This window comes from Neltuma alba, unplaced genomic scaffold, assembly GCF_004799145.2.
Source record: "Neltuma alba isolate B1F8T4 unplaced genomic scaffold, ASM479914v2 tig00010087_pilon, whole genome shotgun sequence".
Classification (NCBI taxonomy): domain Eukaryota; kingdom Viridiplantae; phylum Streptophyta; class Magnoliopsida; order Fabales; family Fabaceae; genus Neltuma; species Neltuma alba.
The window spans coordinates 624,971-647,915 of record NW_021635044.1 but is presented as its reverse complement, the minus strand read 5'-3'; the positions used below and the strand labels follow the sequence as shown (position 1 = coordinate 647,915).

At 36.5% G+C, this 22,945-nt stretch overlaps 1 protein-coding gene across 1 annotated transcript; it reads left to right on the top strand.

The window, feature by feature from the left end:
• Positions 1 to 831: 831 nt before the first annotated feature.
• On the top strand, positions 832 to 14,066 carry LOC114754135 (protein INVOLVED IN DE NOVO 2). The gene is made up of 8 exons (XM_028942894.1): positions 832 to 1,039; positions 1,826 to 2,775; positions 3,019 to 3,200; positions 3,376 to 3,465; positions 3,566 to 3,853; positions 4,374 to 4,580; positions 13,110 to 13,352; positions 13,614 to 14,066. The coding sequence occupies exons 2-7, from the start codon at positions 1,860 to 1,862 to the stop codon at positions 13,344 to 13,346; spliced, it is 1,920 nt and encodes a 639-aa protein (XP_028798727.1). The 5' UTR covers positions 832 to 1,039; positions 1,826 to 1,859; the 3' UTR covers positions 13,347 to 13,352; positions 13,614 to 14,066.
• Positions 14,067 to 22,945: the final 8,879 nt, after the last annotated feature.

The following is a 22,945-nucleotide window of genomic DNA, read 5'->3' as shown; positions in this document are numbered from 1 at the left end:
AGAGTGAGAGAACCAGTACAACAAATGACGATGAATCTCCTTTGGACAATTTCTACGACTTTTCAGAGTGCCACAACTAGTAGACGGATGGTGAGTTTTGAGATGCGAAAGGAAAGAGCATGCGAGAGATATTTCAATGTGAGAAAGGGAAGAGTAGGATAAAAATTTATTCTGATTTTCGGTCACTTTCTGTTCAGTTTCAGCAGCAAAGTTAACAGGGATATTTGCGTCTTTTTTTTGTCCAATTAATTTCACTTTCCCCCGGGTCCTGCAGTGAAGTTTCAAATTGTTTTGGGGGTTGACTAAAATAAATTTGCTACAACAGTCCTAGATTGAAATTTTTTCTATATTATATTTCATAATACTCCTCTGACATATAAGACCTATTTAACTAATTTAATTAGATTAAGAAAGTTAGATAAATTAATTAATTATAAAAAATATGACATGTTTTTTCCAAACCATCATAATCATCTTCCTTAATATCCTCCCACCCTCTTCTACTTGATTATAGTTGAGGGAGTATCCATAGGGATAATTTAGAAAAAATTGATAAATATGAGAAATAGGTCTTATATTTAGGACCAAAATCAACTTCATAATTGGGTCCTAGATTAAAGAACAAAGGAGTATTATTTATTTTTTTTAGAACTTTGTTAATATAAATTGTTATATTTATGATTGTTTTAAATTCTAAATTTACTCCATTCTTCCTCTTCTTGTTTTTTTCCCCCCAACAATTTTATTCCAGTCTTGTTGACGAAGCGCACTTGCGATGACATTAATTAAAATTTCCCATGGTGGTCTCTTTGTCCTGAGCACCATTTTTTGTCTGCCTTCAATTTCACAGTCGGGCTCGCCAGTCGCCACTGTGGAGAGCAGGAAACCCTATGACTGGCAAATTTTTGAACTTTTGTGGGTCCAACTGACCCAGATAAGAATCTTCATCATTGCCGATCTCTGCGCAGGATTCTCATGTAATTTGCGTCTCATACTCGCCCAAACCCGCTAGACTCTGCATGTTTTCAATTTGTTGAAGGTGAAGCTCTCTATTTTATTCACATTTTACCCAAATTGCAATGGAAATGTCTCCTTTTCATTTGGAGTTCTCTGATTCTCTTGATCGCCTCCCCTTTTATGCTTATATTTTAATGCATGTCCATTTTTCTGCTTTCTTTTGGTTATTTGTTACTCTTTTGCCTCTAACTCTGTAATGCGCTTTTCCTTCTTAAGCATATGCTTGACTCCGGGTTTTCTGCCCTTGTATAATTGTGTCGGTTTAGGTTATCATGCTTTGCTCGCGGCTAACCAGAAGCGAAGCCAGAGGTTATTGATGCTAATGGAAAGTACATCTGATATTGATTTATAGATTATCATGGATGGGCTTTAATAATTCAAAGAGTCAACGTTGGTTGATGATTCAGTAGTTTATTTATTATTGTAAAAGAAATTGTTCAAATAAAACAACTTGTTAAAAGAAGTAAGCTGTCTGTTCCTAGTTTACATTCTGGTGAAAACTCCCCTTGCAAATTATAGGGAGCTTACGTGTTCCTTTTAGCTAGTTTATGATTTATTGAACTTTTACTGTCTTGGCCAGACATATGGGGCTTCATATGTGAAGGCGTTTTCTAATTCCTAATGGACCAAAAGTATTGGATGACCTCTGATATCATTATACTGGAGCAATTACAATTCATGATGAAGTATCTTAGCGCATTGATTGCTTTTCTTGGGCTCAATGTGGAGGAATTTTCTTGTTCATGTTATACTTGATGGAAGTTATATATGAAGTAATAATCCGTGTGACATTAATGTTTGTCTTCAGGTGCCGTAACCTCAAAGCCTTAAGAGGAATTGGAATGGATCACAGTTCAGATGAAGATACTGATATTAGTGAATCTGAAATGAACGAGTATGAAGAAAAATCTTATGAAAGCCTTAAAAATGGAAGATTCCTTGTGAAAAACTCAGATGAGACTTTCAATTGTCCCTTCTGTAAGAAGAGAAAACGAAGCTACTTGTTCAAGGATCTTCTCCAACATGCTTCTGGGGTGGGTCAGAGCAGTTCACAAAAGAGAACTGCTAGGGAAAAGGCTAATCATTTGGCGTTAGCAAAATATTTGGAAAATGATCTTATGACTGTGGATGGTCCATCGAAACCTGTAGATGTTGAATCAAGAGATGAAGGCAATCCTCATGTCAATCAAGATGAGCAATTTGTTTGGCCTTGGATTGGAATTGTAGTTAATATTCCCACTCGACGAACCGAAGATGGACGTTGTGTTGGGGCAAGTGGGTCCAAGCTACGGGATGAGTACAGAGCCAAGGGTTTTAACCCTGTAAGAGTTAGCCCCCTTTGGAATTTTCGGGGTCACTCTGGAGCTGCCCTTGTGGAATTCAATAAAAGCTGGCCTGGCTTAGATAATGCATTGGCATTTGAGAGATATTATGAATCAGATCATCATGGCAAAAAGGATTGGTATGCTGAAACTGAGCAGAAGTCTGGTCTTTATGGATGGGTTGCTCGTGTAGATGACTACAATTTGAACAACATTATCGGGGAAAATTTGCGAAAAATGGGGGATGTCAAAACCATACCTGAACTTATGGAAGAAGAAGCACGAAAACAGGACAAACTCGTGTCAAATTTAACTAACATTATTGAGACGAAGAACAAGCATTTAAAGGAGATGGAAGTTAGATGTAGTGAGACGGCACTCCGTATGGACATTGCCATGGGAGAAACAGATAAGCTCATTCAATCCTATAATGAAGGTAGTCTTCAAAAATGAACCTGAAATAATACTTGTATACTTGGGTTAGATGGGAGGTTTTCTGGTGGCTGTGGTCTCTGGATTATCATGACTCATGAGTTCATGTTTCTTGATTATTTGTTCACTCATAGAATACGTGAATTCTGCTTGAATAGCCATAAAACGTTTCTCATCATTCATTATTTATCTATGATGTTGAGCTCTTCTAGTGACACTGTTTGATCCAATGACTACTATTGTTCAGAGATAAAGAAAATTCAAGCAAGTGGAAAGGATCATTTTCAAAAGATCTTTAATGATCATCAAAGGATGAAGTTACTTGTAGAATCTCAGCAACATGAGCTTGACTTGCGGAGTCAAGAATTGGAAAAGCGTGAGGCCCACAATGAAAGTGAACGAAAAAAGTTGGCTGAAGAGCTTGAGAAGGTATGCCATTTTTATTGGTGCAGCACTTCCTTAACATGTTGTCTAGGGGAGCTATCAACAATGAAGTTTGGCATTTTATATTTTTATTGTCTCTTTCAAATCCTTTAATAATAAATCTGTTTATGAAGCTTGTAGAGCCTCTATTTGACTATTCTGGTCCTTATTGTCTTTTCAGAATGCAATAAAAAACAGCTCCCTTCAGCTGGCTGTTATGGAGCAACAGAAAGCTGATGAAAATGTTTTGAAATTGGCTGAAGATCAAAAGGTGATTTACCTGTCCTTAAGTATTGTTTATAACCGAAACTTTCCCTGTCAGCATTGGAATAAAGGGTTATTGATGCCATTTGACTATATATTTTATCCAGAGGCAAAAAGAACAACTGCATGCTAAAATCATTCAACTTGAAAATCAATTGGATAAGAAGCAGAAGTTAGAGCTAGAGATTGAACAACTAAAAGGATCATTAAGTGTAATGGAGCACATGAAAGATGATGGAGATGCAGAAGTTCTGGACAAAGTCGATGGAATACTTAAGGATTTAAGAGAGAAGGAGCAGTCACTTGAAGAGTTTGATACTTTGAACCAAATGCTCATTATCAGAGAGCGTAAAAGCAATGATGAGCTGCAGGAAGCTCGCAAAGAATTGATTGAAGTAAGTTTTGGGTTTATCTTTTGTCTCCAACTTTGTGATTCATTTAGTTTATGTTTGAGAGCATTTGTTTAATCAGATCCATTTAAATATTTCCTTCTTATCTGAAATTAAGTTTTTGCCTCCCCTTGTAAGAGATGTGATTTCATTTGTTATATAAATTGTTTATACGAATTGATTGATTGTTTAAGACAGTAGCTTACTGATGAAACTGTTTTGGAAAGTAGCTCAGGTAGCATCCTTTCCTTTCTTTAACATCTAGGTGGCATATGTTACCTTCTTCTCTTCTCCTTTTTCAGTGTGCATCTATCTGGTTATACATAACAGGTTGATGCGTTATGATATCCATGGAGTTTTTTTAACTGTGAATAAGGGCATATCCAGTGCTTATCTTATTATTATGTGACTTATCTTTACCTTGATTTCTGATAAATTATTACTTTAATTTTGAAGCTTACTAAGATATTCTACAGTGCACTATCTGTTGGCAGAATTTAGTAATTAATGGTCATCGTCTTGACAGGGCCTTAAAGACATAACTCGTGCCCACATTGGTGTTAAGAGAATGGGGGAACTTGATAATAGACCTTTTCTTGAAGCTATGAAACAAAAATATAATGAGGAGATGGCTGAAGAAAGAGCTTCAGAACTTTGTTCATTATGGGAAGAGTATCTGAGGGACCCAGAATGGCATCCATTCAAATTTGTTGATGTTGACGGGAAGACTCAGGTATCCACTTCTGAGATCCATAGATATAATATTTCCTGCTTGATATTAGTGTTGTCAATGGTAGGGTTCTTGACAGAATGGTTTGATATCCAAGGCATTCCACTTTAAACTTTTCATGGCCATGCTATGCCATGTTTCATGCGCTTGGCAGCTCTTAGTTAACTGAATTGTATTATCTGTAATTTGAATCTCACAATTGGCACGCGCCACTAAACCCATTATATAAATATTGACTCATCTGGAAGCAGTTACAAATCAACCATGAATTGTAGAATCTGGTGTCATTTGAGCTAATGTGGCAAAATCATGATACTTAAATTCAATAAAGTATTAGAATATCGGATATCATCTGATAAAGTTTCTTCATCATGACCTGATGATGCTACATGACTCTGATGGAACTGGAAGTTTTATTGCCCAATAATATGATAATCAGCTAGCTACAACCTCTTCTATGGGTAGTGGAAGAGGAAAAGCAGTCAAAATATAGCTAACTATATCCAGTCCAGCATTACAATGAAAGAAAGAACACAGAATTAGAACTAGCAAACCAGTCCTCCAAATGTTTGAGAGGTTAGGAGCTCTCCATGGCCTTCCAAGTTTCTGTCTGCCTCCCCTTTGGGCATACTCCCCTAGATAACTGTCTCGCCACTACTCTGACTCTTGTGGGCCCTAGTCCAGGCTTGTCTCCCTTCTGTGGTCCCCCTCTCTTAACTGCCTCTCCTGATTTGCCATTGGGCTTACTCTTGCGTTGCTTCCTCTTGTATGTTTGGGCCAATACAGAGTTGGGTCTATCATTTCTTCATCCTAAAAGTGTTACCTTGTCCTCAAGGTGGAAAGCTGGAAACTGAGTGGCAATAGTGGCCATATCCTCCCAAGTGTTATCACAATCAGGTAGTTGCTGCCACTTAATTAGGACTTGTTTGTTGCCATCTGTCATATCTCGGATTTTGAGAACCTTCTCGGGTTGCACTTGGAGTTCATAATCTTCGGATGGAAGGCTAGGTAATGGGTGGGCCGTTGCTGAAGAGGAAAGGGATGCACGGAAGGTTGGGTGAACCCTTGCTGTTTCAGGTAGTTTGAGTTTGTAAGCAACCTTTGCTACTCGCTGTAAAATTTCATAAGCCCCATAGAATCTGGGTGCCAATTTTTCATGTTGCTTCTCGGCTAGGTTCTTGTGTTTGTAAGACTGTGTCCTCTGGTAGACCTTGTCTCCAACCTGAAATTCAACATTTCTTCTTTTCTTATCTGCTTGCTCCATCATTTTCGCTTGAGCTTCTGCAGAACCTCATTTTGCTCATTCATCTAGCTATTGACTTCTTCTACCATCGAATTGTCATCCTTCTACTTTAGAATGGTTGGGGGATGCCTTCCATATAAGGCCCTGAAGGGTGTAGTGGCCAAGCCCAACAAACGATTGTAGGTGTTGGTAAACCAAAACTCAGCCCATGGCAGCATCTTGACCCATTTCTTTGGGAATTCACCAGCAAAGCACTGCAGATAGGTCTCTGGGTTTCTATTCTGTGGATGGTATCCAGAACTGTATTTGAGTGTTGTCCCAGTTGGGCAAATAATTCTTTCCAAGATAGACTAATGAACACACGGTCTGAGACTATGGATTTCAAAAAACCATGCAGCTTAACCACCTCCTTTATAAAACTTTCAGCTACATCTTTTGCAGAAAAAAAGATGTGATAAAGGAATGAAATGGGCATATTTATTGAACCTGTCCACTACAACCATGATGATGTCCTGCCGATGGGCTTTAGGTAATCCCACAATGAAGTCCGTGCTAATATCTTCCCAAACTTGTTGGGGAATGGGCAGTGGTTGTAACATACCAGAAGGACTAGCAGCTTCGTATTTATTGCGTTGACACGCCTCACATCTTGCAATCTGATCCTGAATATCTCTTTTCATGCCTTCCCAATAAACTACTTCAGCGAGCCTCATATAAGTATTTAGGTACCCAGAATGTCCTCCAAGAGCAGAATTATGGGACTCCCTAATCAGTTCTGCAGTCTTGGGTGAATGCCGAGGCAATACCAGCCTATCATTATACATCAAACACCCGTTTTTTCAAAGAGCATCCAGCTGGAGTATCTCTCCCTAATAGTACTTGCTGCCAAATGTCGTTAAGCCTTTTATCTCTGGCCACTTCAGATTCAAAGTCTTCGATCCGAGCATACTGCCATAAGGAGAAGGCATTAAGGGATAAATTCTGTATTTCCTTTCAGGATAGCACGCCTGTTTTCCTTCCCAGGCTTGTATTGGATTTCAAACTTGTAGCTTATTAATTTGGAAATCCATTTCTTTTGATCTAGATCCGTTACCCTCTGTTCTAACAGGTACTTCAAGGCTTTCTGACATGTTTTTATGATGAATAGCTTGGCTGTCAAATAATGTTGCCACTTCTTAATGGCAAATACCATTGCCATTAACTCCTTCTCTGACATAGACCCATGCTGAGCTCTCAAATAACTACCAGTTGAAATAAGCAATGTGACATGCCTATTGCATCAGCACTGCCTTTATTCCCACAACACAAGTGTCAGCCTCTACCTCAAAGGGCAGCTAAAAATTAGGTATCACTAGAACCGAAGCATTCACCATAGCTGATTTGAGTTTTGCTGCATGTGCTACACTTCCCCATTGGAAAGTATTTTTCTTTAGTAAACCTGTCAGGCGGGCTACAATCTTCCCATAATCCTTTATCAATCTTTGGTCATATCCAATGAGCCCAAGGAAGCCTCTCAGCCTTTTAATATCTCTAGGCATCGGCTAGGAAATCATGGCTTCGATTTCAGTAGGATCAGCCTTCACACATCCGGCAGAAATTAGGTGTCCCAAATACTCTAGTTTTGCTGCCCAAGGATATACTTTTTGGGGTCAATGACAAGCTGATTTTGCTGGAGAATTTTTATGGCAATGTCTAAGCACTCCGTATGAGAATCCTTGTCCCTGCTATACACAGGTATGCCATCAAAGAACAGTAATATGAATTTTCTCAAATAATCACTAAATATCATTCATCAATGATTGAAAAAGTAGATGGAGCATTAATTAGGCCAAAAGGCATAACTAAGAATTTGTAGTGCCCATGATGAGTCCTCAAGGTGGTTTTGTGCTCATCTCCAGCTTTAATTCTGATATGATAATATTCTCACTTCGGGTCCAACTTTGAAAAATTGTAGCACCTCCCAATTCATCCAGCAACTCATCCACTGTCGGTATTGAATATTTATCAGGCACTGTGACCCTGTTAAGAGCTCAGTAATTGATGTAAAACCTCCAGCTTTTGTCTTTCTTTTTAACAAGTACCGGGCTTGAAAATGGGCTACTACTAGGCCTTATGATTCCTGCTTCAATCATCTCTTTCACCATCCTCTCAATTTCAGTTTTATGCAGGCAGGGGTACCTGGGCCTCACATTAGGTATTAGAGCACCTTCTTGCAGCACGATAGCTTGATCTTTAGGTCGGTAAGGGGTAGAGTAGCGATAGGTTCGCACACCTTGCTATACTTTTGTAGTAATCCCTATATTTTGAGAGGAATGTGGGCATCATTAATAGCCTCCTCAGCCTGCAAGCTCACAATATTGATTTCTAGCGGATACCCTTTGAAATTTCCTTGGAGAATTTTTTGGCAAGCCTTATAAGATGCTTGCATATGCGTTAATGTTGGGTCCCCTCCAAACAGACCCGCTATTCACTAACTCTCACCTTCATGTAGAGTTGCCCCCAGTTCACTCTAACTTATACCAAGGACTCTAACCAAGCGACTCCAAGGACTAGATCAATATTAGCTAACGGGAAAGGGTAGAATGTTTGAGTCACATTTAGTCTCTGCAACTTCAACTTCAAGTTTTGGTGGGTAACACCTTCACCCCCAACTCTTTAACTGATGTGAAATAAATTACGGATAGCTCCACTGTCAATCAAGACTACTATCGACTTGTCATTGTGGTTCCCTTCATCTTCATGGTTTTGTAGCTCGAGATACCCAGTATCATGTTATGGGAGAGCTCCATTGTAGCATATTCTTTCTTAGCCTCATCTCGCTCCAACTCCTCAAAATCATGCTCTCCAATCTTACCTTTGTTATCTTCGTCAATCACCATTAGTTGTAACTGTTTCGACTTGCACTTGTGATTTGGGTTCCACTTCTCGTTTGGTACCTCAATTACTATTGTTGCCATTGCTCATCATCAAAAGTCGAAGAAGCCATTGGGTTGCATGCCGCCTTAGAAGTTTTGATGCTCTTGTTGTTTTCGCGACTCCCAGATGTCGTGCTAGGGCTCTTAGATACTTTGGTGAAGGATGGAAATCTAGGCTGTAGTGAGATTGGGCTCATCCATTTAGCTAGGTTTTCCTTGTGCCTTAATTTGGATTTGCGTTTCTGATTGGCCTCCTCTAAGGTTTGGTTTCTTCCCTCTATTTTGGTAGCCTTATCCATGAGGTCCTCTAAATTATTGGGCTTCAAAACCCTAACGTCAGCCTTAACTTCCTCCTTGAGCCTATTCATAAACATACCCATTAAGGACGCCTTTGGCACATCATCTAGCTTAAATCATCTCAAAAGTTTCCTGGAACTCTACCACCATCTTACTTTGCTTCAGTCTGGCAAGCCTTTCATGATTATTTCCTGTTTGAACCGCATGGAACCACTTAACCACACTCTGCTTGAACTCCTTCCAACTTGCAATTAGCGACCTTATCTCAGTCCATTGGAACTAATTCAGGGCTTTTCCTTCCAAGCCCACCACGACAACGTCTAGTTTCTCCATCTTCGATACTCTGTTAATGGCAAAGTGCCTCTCCATTCGAAAGGTCCACCTAATTGGATCCTTACCACCAAATATCGGCAAAGTGCCTCTCCATTCGAAAGGTCCACCTAATTGGATCCTTACCATCAAATATGGGCATCTCTAATAGCCTCTATTTTTGGGTATCTTTTTGTCCCACCCCTTCAGTCCCTCTATTCCTTCCTCCTTCGGTATTGCGAGGTCATTCTTTATGTCTCGAAGTTTAAAGGTTCTTGGTTTCCGTGTGGTCACCCCTAGGTAGCCTTTGTTCGAGCAGTCTGAAGATGTTAGTGGTCTGCTCTTGCAACTATGATATAGCCCTCTACATCATGGCTCTTTCTTCCTTAGCCTTAGTGTTGCTTCTCTGTAACTCCCCAACAATATGTACCATTCCCTGCCAGTCATTAACACCCTTCTCAACATTTTCCAATCTGACCTCCATCCTTGTGCTCACCATCCACAAGAAGGGCTTGCTCCCAATATTGATGGAACTATAAGTTTTATTGCCCGGCAATATGATGATCAACTGGCTACAACCTCTTCTATGGGTTGTGGAAGAGGAAAAACAATAAAAATATAGCTAACTATAACCAATCCAGAATTATAGTGAAAGAAGGAACACAAAGTTAGAACTAGCAAACCAATCCTCCAAACGTTCGAGAGCTTAGGAGCCCTCCATGGCCTTCCAAGTTTCTACATGCCTTCCCTTCGGGCACACTCCCTTACATAACCGTCTCGCCACTACTTTGACCCTTGTTGACCCCTATCTGGGCTTGTCTCCCTTCTATGGTCCCTTTCTCTTCACTAACTCTCCTAATCCGCCCATGGGCTTACTCTTGCATTGCTTCCTCTTGTATGTTTGGGCCAATACAAAGTTGGGCTATTAGACTGTAAATAATAATATTTTGCATCTATTCTTCTATTCATTTCTTTTTCTTTTTTTTTAAAAGAAACACCTAACACCTGTTGAGAAGTTTAGATAATCAGTGTTATCAACGGCAGCATCTACAGAAGAACTGATGTGGCAAGTGGGATTTTTGCATTAAAATCTTCATTGGCATGCCATGCCTTGTTCTTTGTGTCGGAACTCTAAGAATGGTGGTTTGCAACTAAGGAGTCCACCTTGGTGAACTTTGTTGACTAAAGGAGATTCCACTTCTTGATCTCCTGTGTGTTACTGCATTTAGCCATTTAAGAACCTCCAGGAGTCTGTAATTCTTGATACTCCACAAAAATTGAAGGGTTTTTCTATATTAAATCCTTAGTGAATTACCAACAAGCTGTTGGTTGAGGTGGTAGCAGCCTCACTCTCGTAAGGAGGAGAACACAAGTTCGAATCTCAAAAAGCGCACTTGCTGGGAAGGCTATTCCTTAACTGCTCCAGGCCTGAAAGGGATTAGTCTCAAATCCTGTGACTTGGGGATACCCTTGTTTCATCTAGGAAAAAAAAAAAATCCTCTAGTGAATTGCTATGTCATTTGTATTGATATAAACTTGAAGTCAAGGGGAAGTTTCTTTCTCGCTAAGCTCATTGTTGCAAGCGGTAGCAAGGTTGGCTGCTGATAGAGCCTGAACAGAAATAGTAGAGAAACAACACCGAAACTGGATTAAATCACTATAATATCCCTCCAATAAGAGGAAAAAGTTAAAATAGTAAGGAAAAAACACAGATAAAATGACGAAGAAAGGCTATCTTCCTCCACCCCACACTGGCATTCAAAAGGCCAAAGCTTTCCTCACTACTCTTACAATACAAAATATGTCCAACACCCTCCCAACAACAGCATCGGCCTAAAAAGACAACTAATACAGTCCCCAAAATCCCCTTTTGACCATAGGCAGATCTGAAACATCCTAAACAATAGTAGCTTTCTGCTCTTTCTCTAAAATAGTATGGTCAACATCTTGGTTATTAGAAAGTAACTCCCCTGCATGAATCTTTTGTCTTGCCACTAAACAATAACCAGAATTTGGACTAGTTGGCTAAGATGGTGGAACCAAAAGCTCTGGAGTTATTAATGCTGGTAAAGGGATGAGTGACAGTGGCAGTGTCAGAGGGACATGAGATTGACCAGCTGGTTTCTCACTTTTATGTTGGAACTGTTGGTGTTTTCTTCATTCTATTGGAAGGCACTAGGACATGATATGTGGCACTTTGTTCATACTTGGTGGGCTTGGCAATGTTCAAAACCTGAAACCCCCCTCCGCCAAAGAGAAAGAATAAACACCAAACAAAGATGTCTGCTCCAGCCATTTCCAGTAAGTGAAGCCATCTAGTTTGAACTCTCCAGGATTTTTATTTGTAGGCTCCAAAAATGATATGGTGGGCTCCATCATCGTATATGTTGGTGATAGGCTCCTAGCTGATGGGCCGAGGTTAAGTCACATGAAGGGTGCGAACTGGGGTTTTTTTTTTTTTGGGCCGGGGGTGGGGATGATTTTTTAAGTGAGAGAGAGCATAGGTTAGTAGTGAGGATTATATGCGAGGTGAGGGGTTAGACAGGTCATGCAATTAGTGCATGTGCGCCAGAGCTGTGTTTCTGGTTCATATTTTGAATTTGTAGAATCTGCTACTCTGACAGATTTCCATTTTCTGTGTGAATTGAGCTTTGGGTCATGGGTTGGTATTAGAGTGGTAACTATCTAGGAAGAGAATGAAATCAAGAATGTTCAGTGTGAAATTTTGGAGAATCATTGTTACATGGAAGCTGGAAAAATATCAATGAACTGTGGATAGGATCATAGAAGTGTTTAAAGATATACAAGAATTGCTGATGGATATAAAGGAAGAGTTACAGAAAGAGCGGGAGCAAATTGAAGAGAAGAAGCTGAAACACAAATAGAGGACCTATTTCCGATGAAGGCTCGTCAGATGAAGTAGTTGAGGAAGAGTTGCAGCTATAGGGGTTTGAAGACAAGGAAGAGAATCTTGAAGAAGGCTGTGTTACCACATTTGTTATCATAGTGGTCAACGAGTAACAAATGAGAAGAAGGAATAACATCACGGCATTGAATTTTAGGCACCCATGAATAACTGCCAAGCTGGCAATTCATCATCCAACAATGAAGTTCAACTGAAAGAAAGAAATCAGGCAAAACACGGTAGTGTGATCATCAAAGCTGAATTCTGTCAGAGACCGAGAGAACCAATGATAACAGTAGCAAAGGTTGGAGAAACAAGTGGGTCTTAGACTGGTTTAGGGAAATCTGGCAGAGCAGATGCCCGAAACTGCACCGTGTTAAAAAATGTTACAGGGCTCTGGAAAAGAAATGTGATACGAAAGTTGTGAATGCGTTGTTGGGATTAGGGAAGCAGTTTAGTAGTTAGGGGACATGTACCATTGATGGCCATCGGATGGCTGTCTAAAATAAGCATTGGCATTCTATTGTAGATTTGAATCTCAATTGCTAATGAAAGTCATTGCAGTGCTCTCTCTCACTCTATATATATATATATATATATCATCTCTCCTCTCTTCCTTCCTAACTTGCTTCCTCTCTTTCTTCAACCCTTTATCATATCAATGGTGTCAAAGCAGCTTTCCTTGGAAATGGGATGGCCAATGGGACTTGGCCTCAAGTGGGCCTCCGTTGCGTGGGAGTCACTTATGCAAATATGATCAGTTTCATCTTATTAGCCAATTATCTTGTATAATTTCTTTACACGTGTTTTGCTTTGAGGTTAATATTATCTTAACTGTTATCTTTGCTTGCTTTTCATTTCAGGAAGTTATAAATGATGAGGATGAAAAGCTCAAATCTCTGAGGAAAGATCTGGGTGATGGAGCATATGAGGCTGTGGTAGCAGCTTTGACTGAGATAAATGAATATAACCCAAGTGGAAGGTATATAATCAGAGAATTGTGGAACTATAAAGAGGATAGGAGGGCAACGTTGCGTGATGGAGTAGCTTTCCTATTGAAATATTGGAAGAGACTCAGAAGCGAGAGGGGTGCAGCATGAATATTGGTATGTTCCGTTTAATTATAATCAGATTAGTGTTTCAATCAGAGTCTTCCTAATGTGGACTGTATTGCTGGATCAGTCGGTACGCGGCGTAAGTGCTTTGACAATGACTAACCAACCACGTAGGCAATAGGCTCTGTTTGATTCAGAATGAATATATATATATATATATATATATATTCCTTCATTTCTTATCAGATTAGTGTTTCAATAACTGTCTTTCAAATATGGATCATATTGCTGAAGGGCTGATGCTGGTTACAGGAATGAATACTCTCTTGGCATGAGGGGGCCAAATGTGCTTTGAAGCTGGTCCAAGTTTCTGACGACTCTAATAATTTAATTTGCGATGGTCTTAGAGGTCTAGACAAATAAGGATAATGTTTAAACTATTGAATTTAACTTGGAATTTTATGCTCCAACTATGGGGCGTCTGACTGAAACTCAAAACTCCATGCAAATAAAACAGCCCATTAGTTGTCTTTAGTGTGCATAAAGAGAAGGATTTTTCAATAATTTTCCGTTGGTTTGATGTACTTTATCTGCTAGTCATGCTTCTACTTGATCTTTGAAAATGCCCTTAATTCAACAAGAGAATGTTGTTATTAGTTGTTGCACCATTTATGTGTTGAGAAACTCGATGAAAATGAAGTGTCCATTACTATCATTAATCTCTTGTACTATGTCATGACATAAAAATTGATCCTTATTTTGCCAGTTTTGAGCTATTTCTGTCATATATCATCTCTCTTACTCTCATTTCCCTCAAATATTAGTCCCTTTGTAAAAGCTAACCGTAATAATATCCTTTTTCCTGAAATTTAACGGACATGGTAAGGACCTATCTTTTGAGTTGGAAGAAGCTTTGCTTAGAAGGAGGAATTGGCTTGACATTTTTGGTATTTGTTACGAGGCCCCTGATTTTTGGGTAAATTAGGTATGACCCTCTTATAAAGTACTTATTTGCTTCTTAATGTAAGACTAAATTAACTAATTTGAGTAAATTAAGATTGTCAATTACATTAGTTAATATGGTGTGTTTTTTCTCGAGTATCTTTTTTAACCCTCTCTTTCCTACTTGATTATTATTGGGAGAATATTAATAGGGTTAACCTAAAAAAAAATTGATAAACATGTAAAATAGGTTTTATATATAGGATTAATATCAACTCTTTGATTAGATTTTACATTAAGAATTTGGGAAGTAGAAATCAAGAAAATTCCCGAACTTTTTTGTACGATATAAATAATCAAATTATGTAGGTAAACGGGTTAAAATGAGGTAAATGATATGAATATACAAAAATGCAACTTAATTTTCAAAAGCACTCCTATTTATAGAGAGAGAGAGAGAGAGAGAGAGAGAGAGAGAAGAGAGAATGACTATATAAGAATATGAAATAATTAATGTAAGGAGATTAATCAATATGGGGGTAAAAAACAAGAAATGGTAGTAAGTTTTAGATAACAAAGGTTGAAGCATCCGGACTAAACGGAAAGGCTCATATTGTTACTGGTTAATTTTTTTCCTGAAAATCCCCACACATAAACATAAATCGTTACTGGTTAAATTTCTTGACCTGAGACCATGTTATTCTAAGGAGAGCGAATTCCAGCTACACCCTTAAGAGTAATATACGAGGAAAATCTTTGGAAGATCATATAACCAACGAGAATTAAGCAACAAGACAATCCGTCTAAGTTCGAAGCATAGTTGCATGTATAATGCAGATCTGTTATTTTGAGAATCATTTCAGTATAATCATTTATAAATTGATAAACATGTAAAATGCCCTCCCTTCCCTCCAAATAACAAGGACTTTTATAAATATAAGGCTATCGTAATCATTTTACAATTTATAATTAATTTAAAAATAAAATTGATTTAATCATTCCATTCAAATATTAATCTATACTAAATATAATTTTAAAGTTCTGTCCCACTCCAAAATCCCTTTGTCACACCCAATCTCATTCCTATTCCTTTTTTTGTACTGTGCATAGATATTTTCCTGTTAAAAGTAATCTATTTAAAATATTATTAGTAAACACCTCTTTTATAGAGAATTTAAATTTTAGTTTGTCGTACCAAGTCTCATGCTCATTCTTAGTCCATCAAAATTGAGACCCATGTACCACACATGACTTCAAAGTCTTTTGAGGTGCTGGCCCACAAGACTTTTAAAATGCTTATTGGATACAAAAAGTCATGGGACCTTTAAGACCTTTCCGAGCTGTCGCTGGACAAAATTTTGCCCTACTAACAATATAATTCATTTTTTTGGGTCCAAAAACAATCTAATTCATTATTAACCACAAAACAAACAAATCAATGTCAAATAAAAGCATTAATATTGCAAATCGTATGCCCCATTCTGCTATTTAATATAAGAGCTGTTTAATAAATTTGGGTATATTAAGAAAGCCAAATAAACGAATTAATTATTACAAACATACCTTGAAATATCCCTATATAATATAATATTATATATCAATTAATAAGTTAGTTAAATCAAACCCCAACTAGTTTTTATATTAAAAATTAGACGTATCAAAGAGTTATCTATCGAAATAATACTCTTATTGATCTATTAATAATAAGTAGGTTGACGCCAGGAAAATTAGTAATGTGTTAGGAGAAACTGGTACAAAAAGCTGTGGATACACTTCTTAATGATGGAATTCACAGACAACCAATGAATGACGGTCATAATAAGGCTTACAAGTTGTTTTTAGATGTAATTGAGTGGAATCCTTACATTTACATCCCAAGGATAAGAAAACACCAAGCCAATTAAAACTCTTATTTTCAGCATTTGGAAAGGAGAAGACCATGTTAGAGGTACCTATACATTTTTCAATTTTTAATTTGATACCTATGTGTTTTTTTCTCTTAATTAAATCTTTAATTTTGCTCTATTAATATCGTTAATACTTGCATAGAAATTAAAAATGCTAATAGAACAAAGTTACAAAAACTGCTGTTACTAAAAAATAAAATTAAATAATTTAATTAAGAAGAAAAGACACAGATACTAAACTAAAAATTGAAAGAAATTATAGGTACCTCCAATATAGTTTTTCTTTGGAAGGAAAACATAAGATTCATTTTCTTTATTTATTTAAGTAATGAAGCCTAAGGAGGGCGTGGAAATGTATCCAAAGCTGGCCTTTGTTTGGAAAAAAAAAAACTTGAAGAAAAGTATATTACATAAATTAGTTGTAAGTTTTGCAAATCAATAGAAAATGACTGTCTAATTAAGATCTGATTATCTAATTAACTCAAATCATTAAATCATGAACTATGATTTCTTTCAATTTTCAAAACATGAATTTCTAATAATTCACCATCATTTAAATAAATTATAAATATGAATATTTATTAACATAAGTTGATCCAATTAGCAAGGAATTAGCTTCATATATATAGTACAAAAACGTGAATTCAAATTAAGCTCATGATATGAGAATTTTATTAATAATTATTATGTAAGTATTTTTGAAAGTGTTCTTTAAGCATATTGTAGTCTTAGAAAATTTTTGAAATGCAACTAAACTTACTTTCAAAAGGAAAAATAGTAAAAAAAGATACATATTGAATTTTAAAATAACAAATAGATAATCTTGACAAATTCTGACTTGTCTAAACTATTTCAAGAGTAATCAATATAACCTATATATCTTTTTCAAATTCAACAGGAATTTTTTTTATTATGTTTCCCCTCCAAAAACTTTTCCATATATGTCATTTAAGCTAAATTGCAAATTTGGAAAACATACTCTGAAAAAGAAAAAAAATATAAAAACACATCTAAATTTTATTCATTAAAAAAAATGAAGAATCCCTAGGCAAACTTTTATCTTTGGTCCAAAATATAAGATGTTACTCTTCTGGTCCTATTTATAGGGTAAAAAGAGAAAATTTTTTGATCCTATTTAGAGGTCACTTCATTAAATTTTCAACATGAATATGCTAATTTATCCTTCATTTATTATAATGTAGGTAGTTATCTCTTTTGAAAGGTGTATATATTAAATATGAGTAAATTTAAAAATTGTTATATTTTAATGGAAAGTTAATGCATTTTAAGAGGTTTTTTTTTGTCTATGTGAAATATGCTGAAAGTGCCTTATAAATAGAATCAGATTAGTATTAATTAATTTACACAAACCGGTAGGCTATTAAATAAGGAGTATCAAATTGATAAAATTTACCTATTTTATCCTTATTAATGAATTTGGTTGAAAAATAATAAATTACTTTTCAAATATGCTTTTATTATTTATCACATCTCTCCTCTCTCTCATGCGTTTAAAACTCTTTCTCAGGGAAAAGTGAAAAACTATATTTAACTATCCTGTCAACCTCTTACATTTGAACCAAAATTTCTTTTAAGAAGACTTCTTATATTTTGAATAAGAGAAAATAGTTGAAATTGTCTTCATTAGCTTAATGACTAATTAGCTAACCAATCAGTATAGGACTAGAAATCTAGAATCTCTCCGTTATTCTTTCCGTCCTCTTTTCCTCCACTACTCTTCTTTTCCCTTCACAATCATTGAATCAAAATTCCAATGGTTTATATTTAACATTTTATAAAAATAAATATTATTACAATTTTAGATAAAAGATGTATAAATAAATTTAAACAGTCAAAATTTGATATGAACAATTCACATATGTAGATCGTTATCATAAAGCAAATTTTTTCCAATTTCTTCATTATAGAGTTGTAAACTGTTCAAATCAAATTTCACTAGTTTAAGGCATCTTTAGCTTATTTAAGTGATTATAAGCACACTTTATATAAGCCGAGACAAAAATCCTCTCAAATACTTATCTCGTATTCCATAAATTATTTATCATAAAGCTGCTTATATGCTATTCTGAATAATCCCTAAATTTATTTATATATTTTTTATTTAAAATTATGATACTCCTTCCAGTCCTAAAAATAATACCTATTTTAGAATATAAATTACACTATAAAATATGTTTTATATTTAGAATCAGACGATTAATATTTGTTTTTATAAAATATTAAATTTAGACTATTGAAATTTTGATCCAATAATCATGACAGGAGAAAACGGACGGCGGGTATTAGGGAGAAACGAACTCCGTGGGTAAGCGCATTCGCTTCTTTGAAAATATGCTGGGTTGTGACTCGAGACCATTTAGTTCCCCATGACAAGGTCCGCGATCTTAATTAATTGCGTAAATGTATTTTCCCTTTCAATAAAGAGAGGCTGCCCTGAATACGTAACGTAGGCCAGCCTTTACACACCACTAAAGAGAATCTTGAAGGATTTTGGGCGAAAGCAAGATTGATTTTTATAAAAGTGGGGCCTATGAAAGATTCCCTTGCGTCTCCCATTTTGAAAGGTCACCACTAAACCTCTCTTATGGCCTATCTTATTAATTCAAGCGAATCTGCAATCAATAATTTTGCATCTAATATATAGGCAAATAGAATAATCTGCATTTTTAATTAAAATACTATAAACAGTAAAAGTAATTTTTCAAATACTACGTTGTGAGAACTATTTACTAATATGCTGTGAACTTCGGCTCTGACAATTTCTTTTTGGGTGAACTGACATTTACTTTTTTAAAAGCAAAAAATTGGAACTCAGTTCAGGCTGTGAATGAGTTCAATCTTCTTCTTTTTCATTTTAGGTGAAAATTATAATTAAATACCTCGTTTCATGTGCATTTGCCACACATCCTGCCTTTTGCATTTTGGAGGAAATTATAGTTGCTACGCCATTCCCTTCATATCTATTGCTCCATTTTCTTTTGCTCTGTATCTCCTTTTAAATAAGAAAAATATAATTAGATTTTGTAGCAAAATTAATTTCTATCTTGACACTTAAATTTAGAAGAAATTAATTAATTAATTATAACATAAATTTATAGATATTTTTTTTTATCTCTAATATATCCAAAGCTCTAATTTAGGGGAATAAATTAATTAATTAAATTAATTTTTCAGTGATTATTTATCAAATTATTCTAATTTAGGGGAAATAAATAAATTAATTAAATTACCTCTTCAGTGATTGTTTATCAAATTATTCTTTTTTTATGAGACAAATTATTCTAATTTAGGGGAATAAATAAATTAATTACATTAATTTTTCAATGATTATTTATCATATTATTTTGAGCGATTTCGTGTACTTAAAGTTTTTAATATTTTTATTTATGTGTAGATTTGGATATATTAGAGATCAGAAAAGATCTATAAATATTTTATACTACATTATATAATGGGTTAATATAATCTCTAATTCTCAAGTTGGGACAAATTTTAGTTTTAGTCCCTCGATTTTGGAATAATGACTTTTGATTCTTGAAGAGACAAAATTGGTCAAGTTTTTATTAAATTATAAAGATCAATATTTTAAATAAAAAAAATTTAAGGGACCAAAATTCTATAATTTAATTGTTAGAGTGGAAGTTTATCACAGCCTAAATGAGCTCTATAAAATGCAGCCACGGTGTAATATTTGGGAAATTACCTTTACTGTTTATAATATTTGGATAAAAATGCCTAATATCATAATCCTCTTCTTAAAGAATAAAAAAATTGCTTGTAGTCCATGTGAAAAAAAATTGCACATGGTATTTGAACAACGACTAGGGTATTCATAACTTATAAAACTTGAATTTTAAATTAAAAATTATTTATTGAACAAAAAGGCCATCAAAACCTTCCCATATGTATTTAATATTATATTTTATAAACATATATACACACACATATTAATTATTAATTAATTATATAATTAATAAATTAGTCTTATATATGTTTACTCTTTTTTTTTTAATATTATGATATGATGTAAAAAGTCCTATAGTACACCTCATTATGACGGGTAGATGTAATAGTAGACGTAATTATGACTTGACATTTAATAATTACAACTATTAACTACCAACTACTCTCATAATGACACCTAATAATGGTAACTACTCTACTTATTACAAGAGGACGAAATAGACTACAGGACAAACTATTTTAATAAAGTAAAAGTGGATGGCGACATAAAGTAGGATTCTGATGGATCCCACTTTATCTTCAGAGTATCCCAAAAGGAGATTTTCTGATAATGATGTTCCCTAGTTTTTATAGATAGGCTCGTGGCTAGGGGATAGGTTCATGATACCTTCTGGGTCAGGGTCATCTGAGTCATAGTGTCTCCTTGAGTAGTAGTAGTATTCGAGCTCTGGATCAGGGTCGTTTTGGTTAGGATCCTGGGATTCTCCTGCAAGGAATGGGAGTTGTGGCTGGAAACTTGGCTGAGGGAGATAGAGTCCTTCAGGCTGAGTGAGTTGGATCTGTGAGTCTTCTTGATAAGGGTCTTCAGAGGCTTCTGTCTGTTGAGGGACCTGTGACCTATTTGGTGGAAGTCTGACAGCACTCATGATGAAATCTCTCTGGAATTCTTCAAGTGTTGTATTGCTGGCTGACGGTGAGATTGGAGAAAGGTCCAAGAGAAAGGCACGAAGTGTCTTCTCCTGTGTCAGGCTGGTTTAGTGCAGTTAATGTCTTCCCAATTTTTTCCATTAATAATGCTTCCTTTCTTGGCCATGAGGGGGTGGTGACCTGAAGGATCAGACGGTTGTCTGTGTAAAGCCTCTGGTTAGCACTTATACCATAGTTCCTGAAAAAGGTATACAGACAGAAAAATCTTTTTTGTTTGGGAGTTGGTAAGTTCCAGATATTATGTTCCTTGAGAATTTTCCAAAGTTTTCCTCTCCAGTAGGGAAGAGGAGCAAGCATCTCAAAGAGTGAGGTAAGAGGAGAATTTTCATTTCTGAAGTCATTCAGGTGATCATGAACGACTACAGCTGAGAAGGCTATGGCACAGGTATAATTGGTTGAGACAAACCAGATGTACCATAAAAGTTCCTCTGGTATGGGTCCTTTGATGATGGGAACAGTGAGGTAAGGAGCATCGGCATCAAAGTGCTGGGGTTAAGGATGAATTCCGGTGTCTACAAAAACACGGTGGAGCCAATAGAACATGGTGCTCCTGGCAAGGTTTTGGACATCTGCTGGAGATTCAGGACGGGACACTCCAGCCTATGTTCCATCTAAGCGAGACCCTCCAATTGCTTGGGTAGACCAGAATGCCAAGCCATGTTATGTGTCTCATATAAATGGCCATTTCATTTGGGATCATGCACTAGAAGAATGTGATCCTGATTGTGAGTGTGATACACCTTACTGGTGGGAAGCGTCTCACGATGAAGATGAAGCTGGATGGTCTTACCCCATCAGATATGCCATAAAAAAGAAGAAAAAGGAGAAGAACACATCTCCTTGTTCCCATAAACATTACCATCATCACCATGATGATGATGATCACGGTCCGAAGCAGAAAGCTAGAAACTGGAAGGCTCCTGTCCCTACTGTTCCTTCTAGTAGATTATCTCTGTATGATTTGCTGAAAGAAACAGGACATGAAAATCTCCTCCCTAAACAGAGGCCAGATCCAGTGATTCCTGTCATCCAACAATCCATCCCGTGTATAGCAATGATGGATCCGTATGAGCAGGACTTCCCTCCTCTTGAAAGAAGAACCAACAAGGAAACAAAGGTTACAGCAAGACCTTTCTCTATTCCAATAGAAATCTCTCCTACTGGTGAAGCTAGACCAGTCTCAGCAGCAGAAGAAGTTCTTAACTGGCAGACCCAGAATGCGATCGGCCAGAATAGAACTCTGACAAGGATTGATTCAAAGCTTGACCTGCTGACTCTTAGAACTGATACTCTGACGAGCAGGCTTGACCAAGTCTCTGATCAAGTCAAACAGCTTTATATGACTCTGACTTCTCAAGCTTATCAACTGGATGCAGATTTGAAGCGGTTTATCGAGAAAGGGTATATTGGACCAGAGTTTACTAAGAAAGAGCAAGAACTGTCACAAATCCGAAAGGATTTGCAAAGAATCGAGTCAGACATCGCTAAAGATCATTCACAAACCATCTATGACCCTTATCCATCTTACCCTTCTAGTTTCCAACTTCCCACATATCCAACATCACCTCTTTCTTATCCCAGAGAATCTGATTACAGCAAGGTTTTCAAAATGTCTTATCCTATTTTAAGACAATTGAGAAAACCCCGACAACCAACTCTTTCACCTATCCAGCCAAACCCTCCTCCCAAACCTCTAGTACGACCACCTCACTTCCCTTCATCTGAAAGACTTTTCTACTCATCATCCTCATACACTAAACCTATTGAACCAACACCATCCTCTCAAGGAGTTGTAATAAGAACTCCACCATCATCTCCACCAAAACAAACTTCTCTTCCAGATAAAGAAAAAGGAAAAGAAGTTGCTGACCCAAACAAAACCATAGCCACTTTCCAATCCGTGAACAAAGATCAATCATCAACAGATGGAACCTCTGAAACTGAGTCTGATTCCTCTATTGAATACAGTTTTGATTCTGAGGCATATCATGCTGATATCTCTAAAGTAGCAATGGTCCAACCAGATCCTACAGTTGAAGACCCTATTGATGAAGACCCATTTGTTCCTCATACGTCTGAGCCAAGAAGAACAGACTATAAACC